At 42.3% G+C, this 13,032-nt stretch overlaps 1 protein-coding gene and 1 non-coding gene across 3 annotated transcripts in view; one reads left to right on the plus strand and one right to left on the minus strand.

Annotated features, from left to right (window-relative positions):
- Nucleotides 1–7,730, plus strand: part of LOC1279965 (proton-coupled zinc antiporter SLC30A2) — a 36,922-nt gene extending 29,192 nt beyond the window's left edge. For both annotated transcript variants that reach the window (XM_061658041.1, XM_061658042.1), the window contains exons 6-9: nucleotides 664–843; nucleotides 3,214–3,466; nucleotides 6,356–6,503; nucleotides 7,482–7,730. In XM_061658041.1, the coding sequence (XP_061514025.1) occupies nucleotides 664–843; nucleotides 3,214–3,466; nucleotides 6,356–6,503; nucleotides 7,482–7,624 (724 nt within the window). In that variant the 3' untranslated portion in view covers nucleotides 7,625–7,730. The remainder of the gene's footprint in view (nucleotides 1–663; nucleotides 844–3,213; nucleotides 3,467–6,355; nucleotides 6,504–7,481) is intronic.
- On the minus strand, nucleotides 4,695–4,799 carry LOC11176146 (U6 spliceosomal RNA). The gene has a single exon (XR_003025270.2). It is a non-coding gene; the product is annotated as a U6 spliceosomal RNA (small nuclear RNA).
- Nucleotides 7,731–13,032: the final 5,302 nt, after the last annotated feature.

The following is a 13,032-nucleotide window of genomic DNA, read 5'->3' on the forward strand; positions in this document are numbered from 1 at the left end:
TAAGCGTTAAAGTTGCAGCGAAGCTTTGGCTTTGATTATGCATAGTTGTTGTTTTTTAAGCAATTGAAAACTATGTTTCATTTTTGGCAAATTTTCATCTCAATGTTACAGGGGTTTTTGGCGGTTCTCATACTGTTGCTTCGGACCTTTGTGGAACCTTTTTTACAACATCACGTCGGGTTAGTAGTTCAAGACCCGTCTGTCTATCTTGCTGCGGGCATACCAACAACTCACTGATCACCAAACCTAGCAACAAAATAGGCATGCTTGTATTGTCTGAGGATATTGAGCCAAATAAGTAGAAAAAGAAGAAGAGAGCTAAGGTTGTTTTGTTAGTGTAAAAATTATCATTTCTGTAGATTATTTCATTACGCGTATAAAGGTAGGCAACCGCTTGTGCGCCACACTGTATGCAACCTGCAAAACATCATGCAGGGATAAATTCTTACTGGAATTCAAGGTGAATTATATCCATCGCTAGAGAATCATCCCCAGAGTCGCGGCGGACAAATTTCAGAACGATGACAACTTCACAACGTCCCCCTTAAAGTGTCTTTCCATGCCAAAACAGTCTGGACAGTGTGCAAAAGCATTAGAATAGCAAAACAAAAAAAAATGTACATGCTATAGCTGTCCAACATTCCATTACCTTTACCTTTACAGATTTTCCTTCGGTTGGTACCGTGCGGAAGTAATCGGTGCTTTACTGTCCGTGCTGATGATTTGGGTCGTGACGGCCATTCTGTTCTATCTGGCAGTGCTGCGAACGATCAACAAAGATTTTGAGCTCAATGGTGAAGTGATGCTGGTCACGTCTGGATTGGGAATATTGGTGAATATAATGTGAGTGAAAAAAAAAAACATCATTTGTTATTATTTTTAGTCATATTTTGGAATGTGAGCAGAGCTGCGGTGGTAGGGCATCGAAATTTTGTATTTGTATGAAAATGATAGGCTAAGTTAATTATTTTAATGCATTTGTCACGTGTTGGGAATTCAGCCAATCTAAAGATTGGGATATTCATCGTTAGGAATGCTTTAAGGCAGCGTGAAAGTTGAGTTACATTGTTTGCCGAGTCAGTTTACAATGTTGTAGACAGATTTAACCGGGGATCAATGTTGTTTATTTATTGGTAACTCATGGGAAAACCTGTTCAAATCGAAAACTATAAGCAAATTTAGCCCCATTAATTTTAATATGTTTTATATATTTTAAGCTTTATGGCATTGATGCATGCTCTAAACACTGTTTTCATTTGTATCTCGAGTCATGTGGAATTTTGAGTGTTTTTTGACTGTTTCGTAAATACTTCTAGTCCAGTAATTAAATCAGTTACTAACACAAACTCATTGGGAAGACATTTTAAAATTGTATTTTATTTAATGTCGTCAGATTTCAACCGTGTATTGCAATGTTTAAAATGAAGCATCGAACGAAAATGTCGGTAAAACGCAATGAAGGGGTTGTTTTTATTGATGAAACTTAAATCAACTAATCAAATGAATGCTTCTGTGGTCATTTTTGAAGTACATAGCAAATTAACGTTATCGTAATAAAACCATGATTGGAACTCTTCATGTGCTATAAAAAAAGTACAAATATCGATTATTGTCTACTAAAGTGTGCTTGAGCAAAACTACAATTGTTCAGCTAATGTATCCTTTTTTCTCTCAAAAGTACTTGAATACGTGAAAAAATAGATCCACGATACGATCGATAATCCATCCAAACCCTCCCCCTCCTTATCCAATCCACTCCATCCCATCCCCCCCCTCAAAATGGGTATCGTATATCAATGCCCTTTTGTATCTGGTTCGCAAGTGCTAATCACATTAAATCATTTGCGGTATCAGAAACAGATACTGGGTACAACATCGTCGCGCTCTGCGGTTGTTCGGTTGGTGTTATTTTTTTTTGTGGTACTCACTAGCACTAACTAACTTGTAATCATTTGCCCGTGTAGTGTTGACCGGCGGGCGGGGACAATGCAGTGCCTTCCGGCACGATGGTACACACCGCCCGTGCACTGCATTGTAGGGCTGGCTGTCTGAACAAGTGCTCCAGCGCAGTACGCGCGGATGTACAAGACCCGGCGTAATCCCGTGTTGCGTCAGTGTCATTTGATTGTGGCAGATAATCCTTCATTCGTAGAATTAATGGGCGGTATTATCCTCCATCTTAATCCAGCGCAGTGGCGTTCTTTCTTCGCCCTTGCGAGAGGCGTACGATCACGGGAAGCACTGCAAGTAGGGTTTTCTTGCAAGGCACGCTAGATGCGATAGTAGTTCCACCGTAACCTCCCGAGGTTTTGTGTGAATGTGTGGGTCACCGTCATTCGTCCTTCGACGCGCGTTGGTGCAATGGTTAGATTTAAACTCTACCATGTACCGTGGAGGAATTTATTGGTACGGTGAGTTTTTACACCGATTTCCGCTGAATGATTTTGCACCGGGACGTCGGGCTGCTCTTACCGGCTCCGGCTCCGGAGTGGTTTCTTCCAAGCCAGTTAAGCCGCTTTCAAAAGGTACAGCAGTAGCCCATTAATTCGTTGGCAACGGTCACCCATGGCGGTTCGTGGCGGATAATTGAATTGGGGCGATTGAAAACCCCGCCGGAATAGAAATAGGTGCCCACGACTCACGGTGCTGATCCGGCTCCGGACGCAGGAAAACGAGTCATTTCGAGCTGAAGGAATTTCTGCGCTTGCACAGAAGGTAAGTTTATTGATTGCTTTTGCGGGACAAAAGTGCAAAGGTTTCCATCGCGCGGTTTCCTGTGAGCGAGCAGAGTAGTATGCTGTCTTCTTCCGTGCAGTACTCACTGTGGGCCTGGGGCTTCTCCGTTCGCTACCATGTGCCATAATCTGTTGAGGGGGTTAAACGGACACAGCATTGCGATAGTGACGATTGCAATTTCTACTTATAAGATACCTATTTTACCCCTTTCTATTCACAACTAACCATATTTCTGTAGTTTAATCCACGTGAGATTTTCCCATCCCTAGCGCCTCCAAAGCGCATAAAGAGGTTTACCTGCAACACCAGCAATTCCCTTTGTTGGTGCAGCCCATACCAACAGATGGATTGAGTTTCCGCTGATGCAAAACCCCATTCGTAGCGTGTGGGATTTCACAAACACACACACACACACACACACACACATATGCACAGCACTTTAATGATGCCTTTATTTTCTTCTCGCCTTTTTGCCAGCATGGGCGCCACGCTGCATCATCACGGCCACAGTCACGGGGGCGGTGGCGGACACCACGAGGAGCAAAACATCAACGTGCGCGCTGCGTTCGTGCATGTGCTGAGCGATTTTGTGCAGAGCCTGGGTGTGTTTATAGCAGCGCTGGTGATTTACTTCAAGCCCGAGTGGAACATCATCGATCCGATCTGCACGTTTCTGTTTTCGGTGCTGGTGCTCGGGACGACGCTTGCCATCATGCGCGATGCAATTGTGGTAAGTGAGGAGGGTGGGAGGGGGGGGGGGGGTGGGGGGTTTACGGACAGCTGAAAAGGGTCAGGACACAGGCCGCATTGTTTACTAATCGTTTGCCGCTTTACCAATCACTGGGCGTCTCCATCAGCTGTTACGATATTACAAGCAATTGCTCGCTAAATGGGTAGCGTTTGACCGAGATGCTTTTCTCACTGATGGCTTGTTCACTGTGCTTAAATCCAGTAAAAAGGCAATTTATGTTCAAACTCTTAAATTTCAGAAAACTTGTGAAAAGATGTACATAATTCTGGAGTGGCGTTTTACTCGAGTTTTTCGACTTTTGCTGCAGACTTGTATCATAAACACTGTCATAAGTGTATGCAAATGGTTCAAATGACCTAAACAATCGACAAAGCGTACCAACAAATGCATCCTACTTCCTCATAGTTTCTTAACTGAGTTGCATGACAACACTCTGCTGCTTCTGCAACCAGTAGCATAATCTTTAAATTCATTGTAATGCGCCAATTATTCCATACTGTACCGTTTTGATTTAAATTATGAACAGCTTCAAACTCTGGATAATCATCATGTTTTTATGGCATTTCTTCATATACAGGCCCTGGATATGCCGATTTTTAATTATACATGATCTGCAGGGCGGTCCCATGCTACAGTCGTCAACTCGAACGACTCAATACAGGGTTTTCCAGGAGTTCTCATAGCTGTGGGACACTTTGTTGCCTCCTTCTTACTTGAAATGAACTTAATGTAATGCGAATTGGACTCTATAGCACCCTTGTTGGACAAATCCAATAGCAATTTTCAAGGAGCCTGTTCAAAAAGCGAGCCATGTAGTCCAATTTCCATCATATGAAGTTCATTTCCCATAAGAAATAGTCCAGGAAGTGTCCCACAACTAGGAGAACTCATGGAAAACCCTGTAACATGCCCGGCATGGGTTTAAACCCAGAATGGACCGTCCCCCCGTAGCAAGGATTGACTATCCGGCTACGTAGTAATGAATTAAGTCTCGAAAGCCTGTATAGGCTGGCATGTTCACGTAGGACGTTACGCCAAATAGAAAAAGAAGAAGAATGATTAGCATGGATGTGCTAGGATTGATTAAAAATGTGTCTTACTCCTAGTAGTGCCTGTTGTCACGGTAAATAAATATGTTCTGTCAGTCAGTTCATCGCTACAGCCATTCTTATCAGTTTTGTTTGTAAGACCGTCGTCCTGTTGTTCCAGGAAGACATTGATCCTCAGAACTGGGTGTCCAGACCTTGCGCAGAGGCCATGCTAATCTTCTCTGTATCGTTCCAATTTTAGTATATGTCGAGCCGAAGCTAGCACTGGGTTTCCAGACCTTAAGTAAGCTATAAACACCAAAGTGGTACGACGACATTTTGAGGATTTTGAATTTCATGATTTGTTTATCAAATTTGTAACCTTTGCTTTCGTAAAGTGAATTATGCAGAAGTTTGAGCAATTGACTTTAAATTAGAAAATATTACACTTAAAAAGGGTCCGTAACTTGAGGTAATACGGTATTTGTTAGCACACAATTTCTAAACTTTAATTGTTTAAAAATCCATTGCATACTTGTAGGAGTGTAGTACGGTCGGTTGAGGCAAATCTTCCGCTAGATCGAAATATTTCAAAAGCGATCGGAACGTTTTAATCAAACATTCCATCGTATCATTATCGCAAGCAAATTTATTCAATACAATTTTCTCCCAACTTGTCATGATTGAGTTGGGCAAAAGATTTGACTGCATTCAGGAGTAAATTGAGTTGAGATTCAAATCGATTGGAAAAGCCGCTCTCGCTTTCTACTGGTTCATTCAATTTTCTTCCTAGTTGGGATCCAACCCCCACACCACACGCGCACACGCATCTTTGTATCGCTTAATTTGTTCGTAACTTTTCGATCGGCTGTACCGTTTCCTGGTTTTCTGGTTGGATTTTTTGTTGTTGTTGTTGGTTCGAGCGATTTTATCAATCGGCTAGTAGTAAGCCTTCGGAATTGAGATAACAGTGAAGCCGAAACGACGGTGGCCCTTAAACAGGAGGGTGGAAACAAAAAAACTCCCGTCGAAAAGCTGCTTTGCTGGTTCGGCAATGTTTTACTTTAACCTCATATTACACACTCACACAGCTGAAGCAGAGGCAGAACATCCTAATGAATATTGTATTTCAATTTGAAACAGTTAAGCCACCATCTTGGTTTTGGTTCGCTTCCGCCCGAGCTTCATAATTTTGCCTCAGCTTAGGGCACACATCCCGTGTGCTCGGCAGCAGTACCTGGCCGCGCCCATCGGGAAAGGTCCGCCGGTGCGAGAAAGGCTCAATAAAACGGGAACCGATTTAAGGTTGCACACTTACTTACTGATTTTATTTCCATTACCAACACAAGTCCAACACGCCCCAACACGAACGGCTCGGCCAAAACCGCGAGCGGTGATGGTGCGTTAGCGCGTTGGCCATGGTTTTTTTTCTCGGCGCCAATTTCCACCGCTAGGCCCTAGTTATGTTTCTTTACTGGTCTCCGTACCGTTTACTTGGGGAAGGTTTTTACTCTTTCCACCACCATCAAGCGCGCTTTTCCGTTCGTTGTGCTCAATCGCGAAGGATTCTTTAACCACTTTTCTGGAATCAGCACCGCCGACATCGTCCCATTCATTCCATTCAGCCCCACCGGAAAACACTTCACACTTACTCACGCACTTTATTTGTTCGTTTCCCCCGCTCGGTGGCAATGTTCTCGTATCTGTACCAACCCCCTTCTTTCTCCCTTCCCCAGCTTCATGTGTTGGCGAGATATGTCGGTTGCGCTATTATCATAGCCTTCCTCTTGCGCCTGATCTTCTTTTACATCCCCTTCATTCCCCCTTTTTTCTTTCACAGGTTCTTATGGAGGGCACCCCGAAGTATCTCGATTACACCGAAGTTATGCAAACGTTTCTGCAAATTGAGGGCGTCGTAAGAGTACACAATCTGCGCATTTGGGCACTCAGTATCAACAAGATAGCGCTCGCTGCTCATTTAGCTGTAGGTAAGCAACGAGCAACACTCCGCGTCCGCGCCGAGTGCGATATTGTGTTTGTGGGTTCGCTTGTTAGGGTTGTTTTGGGGGGGATGGTACTTAGTTGATGCTTTCTGCGAAAAAAAGGGGTCGACATTTTTATAGGGCAGGCAGGGTTAGTGGGAGCCCCGTGTTTTGGAACGGTCTCGTGTTTAGTGATTAAGTGATATTTACTCTTGAATATGTGGGATATGCTAGAGATTGGAAAATGTTTATTATTTTTGAATTCAATTAAAAGGTCAATTAAAAGTTTAATTTGGTGAATATGGTATTAAAATTCTAAGTGCAAACTATTGAATGTTTTCAAACGGGCATTACGCTGCCGCCTCCCTTATTAATACATTGGCATATTGAATTTTATCCAAGTAAATGAAGACGCTAGCGAACAGTTGTTTGTTTCAGTATTCTTTTTTATGTAAATTTTTCAAATTTGTGTTGGGTTTTCAAGTAAAATTCAACACAAAATCACCGTCAAAATGTCCTTTTTGAATTCATGTAACAGTCTAATACTAATTCTAATAAGAGAATAGATTTGTTTCTAACTGAGATTTAATTTGATTTAATCCAGTTAGGATCAATGCATTTTGTGTGCTAATTAAAAGAGAAATTGATTGATTACCAAGCATTCAATGTGCATTTACTGTCAATTATTGCTGTTTTTTTTAACACAAGTTTAAGCAGTTTTTCTTAGGAAAAATTTACTTATTATTGCGTAAAAGATTGGATTAACATTGAACTTAGAATATCATATTTTTAGCTAATGACTTCGCTTTAAATATTTGGGCTATTCATTTTAATTTAATTTTGCTACCAAGCTTTTTTATATTAGTTACTGATATTAGTAACCTTAGAATAAGTCTACATTTTGATATTATGTGCGTTAAATGTAGAATAAGTCTACATTTTGATATTATGTGCGCTTTTTAAAATAATTCTCCTTCCTTTCAGAGCCAACGACAAACACCGAGCTCGTACTGAATAAAGCCACGGAAACGGTTCATGCAAAGTATCAATTTTTCGAGACGACGCTGCAGATCGAAGTATTTCAACCGGATATGGAAGATTGCAATCAGTGTTCGAATCCAGTTTAGTGTAAAGCACGTAACGCGGAGCCAACGCGTTACTCGGTTTCAGAGTAAGCCACCAACCGGACGATCAATGAGAAATAAAAGAAACTATTGTAAAAATGTTAAAAAAGCATCATCGCTTATTGATCGTTGCATCCCGAGCGAACATTGCGCGAGTAAAAGAAATCATGCGAAATTTAACAGAAAGGTAAATTTTGTAAATACGAAGACATCTTTCCTGATATTTCTTTCTGCATTCCTTAGGCTGAAATCTACAAATTGAATTAAATTAAAAGGAAGAAAAAATCTTTTCCATTATGGAAAATGGATCATTACAAACCCAAACACCAGGGATTGACCCACAATGACCGACAGTTTCTCTGATGTTCGGCAAAGATACGGCAAAGTGACCCTTTCCAGCAGTTGCTACGGGGAAACAACATCACGGCCCCAGAAGAAAGCTTCCCTTACGCCACTTCCCGGAAGGAGCGAAACCGATTCCGCCTTTTGTTTGAAGAAACATGATTTTTCCTGCGAACGAAGAGAGTGCTTGAATATTTATAATGTCTAGCACGAACGGGAGAGGGCGGGTTTAGCGCGATGAAAACGGTCAGACCCCCCCCCCCCCCCCCCCACCAGCCATGTGGTGGTGGATCGTTGCGGTGTGCGGATGGATGGTCGGCTTTTTCAACTTTTGCCCCGGCCCCTAATTGGTGGCACGGGATTGGCATTTCGTATTCAGCACGGGCTGCCTACCGACGCTGGCCGATGTGCAATGCTCATTTCTCAATCTGAATGATTAATTTCGCCTATTTGTGCTGGTAGGATGTCTTTGGCGTTCGTCTGCTGGCACTGAGTTCGTCTTTGGTGGTGTGTTTTTTTCTTCCTTTCTAGCGCTGTCGGGGCTTGTGGCGTTGGCGCCACTGCCTCGATTATACTGTGACGCCCTGAGACCGAGCGATATAAGATTCGGATTGTCTTCACACGATTTGTAAGTTGAGTCATTCTGCAGATTGTTCTTTTGTCGCTGTTTCGCCACCGTTGGAAGGCCAGTGGAACGGGGTCACTAAGGGGGCATCCGCCGCAGTTAAGCAAGTTGGGCGGAAGTTAATGGAAAAGTAGTTATTTTCAATTTGCTTAACTACCAGCGGGCAGACCACAGAGTCCGGCCAATGGGATGATTGTTGATGGGTGGAAGTGAGCAGGAAGGGGAAGGGCTGGGAACGCTTTTTGCATAAAAGCTGTGGCAGACGGCAGCATGGAAGAAGATTCATAAAAATGGCAATCGCGAATGTTTATGACTGTTTTCTTTTTAAGCGACATCGCTGCTTTTACAAATCGGAACGCGATTGTTTGGGCCCCCCAAACGAATGATGTAAACGAGTTTTTTTTTCTTGTTGGAATGTGGAATGGGCAGAAGTTTGCATATTGCCATCACAAATGGATTGTTATCATTATGCAGCGGATTGCATAAAGTTGTTGACGGCGCTCAAATGCAGTTGGGCTATGTGAGAAATGAAATAATATTTTGAGTGCATTCAAAATGAGCCATGCTAATGAAAGAGATTGCTTTTAGAAATTTGCTGTTCTTTTGGAACAAAATAAGTTATTTGTTTTTTTAATTTCTAAACAATCAGTGATCTTTTTTAAATTAATTTAACTTTAACAACCTTTTTACTACACTTTGGTTCAGCTTCATAATTTAAACAAGTTAAATAGAACCTTGAGCCGGTCTCGTGTTATAGTCGTCAACTCATACGACCTAACAACATGCCCGCCATGGGTTCAAGCCCCGAATGGGTCGTGTCCTCATACGTAGGACTTACAGGCAGGCCTTAACCAACAAAAGTTGATGTGTCAAAGAAGAAGAATAAAAATTTGAAAAAGAAAAATATGAATAAGAAGAATAAGAAGAAGAACAAGAAGACGAAGAAGAAGAATAAGAAGAAGAAGAAGATGAAGAAGAAGAAGAAAAAGAAGAAGAAGAATAAGAAGAAGAAAATGGAGAAGAGGTAGGAAGACGAAAACCGAGAAATAATGATAAAAAGCAAGATTAATTTAAAAAATTAACAAAATAAGGCAATTTATTTGCGTGAAGAAAACAGATAGCTGTAGCGAAAAAAAAAACTAGAAAACAACTCCGCGTTGCATCGAATCTTTCAAGTTGACCTGAAACTGAATCACTAGTATCTAAAGATTGAAGCATTTCAATTTCTTGCTTTCCTGTCTTTTATGCCCCTTCCCGCCATCTTCGCGATAGGCGACCTCTCTATATTCCCACCGGGCTAACTCGATATGACCATTCCTCAAAAAGACCCATTCTTTAAAGCTCAGATTGCATTTAATTCATACTATCATTTGTTCGATTTTAATACTCCTTTATCCCTATTCCGTTCTCGTCTTCATTCTTCCTCATCCTTATCCTTTCCGTAGTAATTAAGTAACATTGTTAAGCCCTCGAGGTGGACATTTGTAGAAGTAGATAAATAAAAAAAAAAAAATAAAATGAAAATTTAAAGCTCTTTTGGATCAAACTTGAATATAATTAAATTTAAACTAAAAGTATTTTTTGTTGCTCTTGCAGACTATGTAGGCTAGTTTAACAAAAAAATTACATTTTGTGCTTTGCCTCTTTTCTTAATTTATAATAATTTTTTATTCATACTATAAATTGTTATATTTATTTATAATTTATAATAACAAAGCAATAATCGTTGATGAATAAACCGTTTGGACTATAGAAATATACATTTTTGAGTTTTATAAATGCTGTGAAACCCCATTTTAAATAGAACATGTTACTGATTATGATCTAGAAAGCTTGGCATATAAATACCATTCATAAAAATATGATAGTATTTAAAACATTTGCTTAAATTTCCAAAATACATAAAAAAAACCTTGACAAACATGTGCGAACGATGGTTTATGCGTTTTATTTCCTAAAACTCAACACAACAATACACTTGAAGAAGTTTATTAGCGCGAGCAGTTTGTCGGCAATGAAGGAAAAGATTAATAAAGCTCCTTCCGTCAGTTGGGAAGGACACAAGGGAAGGAAAGAAAGGAAGCAGCCCGCCCGTGGCAACAGTTTTCATTTCAATCGTTTCCGTCCACAAAAGCTGAACTGATCGTAAGACTCAAACTGCTTACGTCGCACGATGTCCTCCCATCCCTTCCAGCCCCTCCTCCTGTGTGCAGTGAGGCATCGCGCTTGCAGTCCGGCATGCGAATACAGGGTTTACCAAGTCAATTTGCGATGTGAGCTGCACAATTCATCTCACTTGAGACGTATTTCTATTCTGACGTGCTACTTCATTTGGCCCGATATAATTTTCTATTCCGCCGCATTCATTTTCATCCATTATATGAAGCCTTTTCACAGGGGATGTTAGCTGGAGCCGTCCGCGATGTTTACATTTTTTCAAAAATAAATTTTTGGGCTTTTAGTGCTGATTTGTGATACAAGTATGTTATTTAACAAAGAAGAGAAATTTATCTTTGCTCCGCTGTAGCATTCTAGCCGAAAAATGGATTATTCGTTGAGATATTAGCAGTTGAACCTGCTCAGTCAAATCTGCTAATAACTCAATGAATAACCCATTTTTCGGCTAGAATGCTACAGCGGAGCAAAGATAAATTTCTCTTCTTTGTTAAACAACATACTTGTATCACAAATCAGCACTAAAAGCCCAAAAATTTATTTTTGAAAAAAATGTAAACATCGCGGACGGCTCCAGCTAACATCCCCTGTGAAAAGGCTTCATATAATGGATGAAAATGAATGCGGCGGAATAGAAAATTATTTCGGGCCAAATGAAGTAGCACGTCAAAATAGAAATACGTCTCAAGTGAGATGAATTGTGCAGCTCACATCGCAAAGTGACTTGGTAAACCCTGTAAAGCCCGCCTTCCTCAACCCCCACAGGCCAAACGCGGAAAGAAACGCGACGCAAAAGTGTAAGAAAATTGATAGCGTTTCATCTTGTTGTTGCGATAAACAAAGTTTCCCCGCGCAAAGCTTTCACCCACGGGTCCCTGACGTCCTTCTGTCAGTCTCTAGAGCGAACGAAGGCGACGAATTTAGGAGGGCAGCAGCAATGGATGGATCGGCGTGGTGGTGCACGCGCGCGATAAAATCACTTATCACCGTTGTCAGTCACGTGCCACGGTGCTCCGCCACGTTTCCTTGTGAAGCCCCGTCATGGGAAACGAAATTGATTCGATTCCTTGATAGCGCGACACACATTCGTCGTCGTCGAGATTAGTCTCGCTGCAGGAACGCTTTTGGCGCTTTGGCGCGTGCGGTGCAAAAATGGATCGCTGCATGCACGTGCGCACGTACTTTTGCGGGAAGGGTGAGTGTGTAGCAATGGGATTCGATTTGTTTTTCGATTCCAATTCCCCATAACCGGGCTCCCTCTCCCTTTGGGAGGGTGTGTTGTTTGCGCTTCCCTCGTTCAAAGCGTGTTCAATTGTGGTGCGAACGGAGCGAACGTTTGTTGGACAGGACAAAATTTCAAAGGGCCACCACGGGGCGAAGTGTCTTTCGTGGCGTGGGAAAAACAAAGCAGCATCTTTGGTGCAGCCGGAATGTCCCGGGCGCAAATTTCACCCATTCCCAGAAGTAATCTGTGAAGTTGGGCGAGCATTGTTGGGCCAAAGCCCCATTTTGCGGTTGCCCCAGTGAGGAGGGAGTTTTGGGGTTCCAGCGAATGGGACGATTTGTTTCGAGTCGCGTCGCCCGGCTCGAGAGACACGTCGACGTGGGGACGTCGTAGTTCGTCGGGCACCTGTGGCAAATTTGCCGCTCCGCATGCAGATGGCTCCGACCGGTGGTGGGGGAAACTTCACGAGAAATAAATTAATTTTCCATCGAACAGAATCAATCTCACGTGTGTGTGTTCATCCAAAAGGGTTGAAAACTTGGACGACAAACCAGCACCGTCGATTAACTCGTGTGAAGTTGAAAATCTTACGCTGCGTTCATCGAGCGCAGGTAATCAAAAGTTGTTCGTTCGCACCCATTGCGTCCTGCTCGTTTGCGACATAATAAACTGGGCGCTGTCGGGATGAGGCACTGCGGTGTTCATCCGAGCCATAGACACACACACACACGTGCAGGCATGTTCGCTCGGTTGTGATTTTCTAATAAGGTTAAACATTAATTGCAATTCCTCTTCCGACCGCAGCTAACAGCGCGCTTGCTGCTTAAACGTTACGTGTACTGAGCTTTACCTGCGTGAACGCTGCCACGGTACGTGCAGTTCCGTGCATTCACCGTCGGATAGGGGGATACGGGAGGATACACTGAAGTGTAGTTGGCAGAATAGAACAAGTTATTAAGGGTTTGCGAAGATCTGGTGCTGTGTTCCGGTATGAGCGGCCAGACTAATTGAAGGAAACAAACAACAATGTAGAACTCGGCTCGG

This window comes from Anopheles gambiae, chromosome 3 (assembly GCF_943734735.2).
Source record: "Anopheles gambiae chromosome 3, idAnoGambNW_F1_1, whole genome shotgun sequence".
NCBI classification, from domain to species: domain Eukaryota; kingdom Metazoa; phylum Arthropoda; class Insecta; order Diptera; family Culicidae; genus Anopheles; species Anopheles gambiae.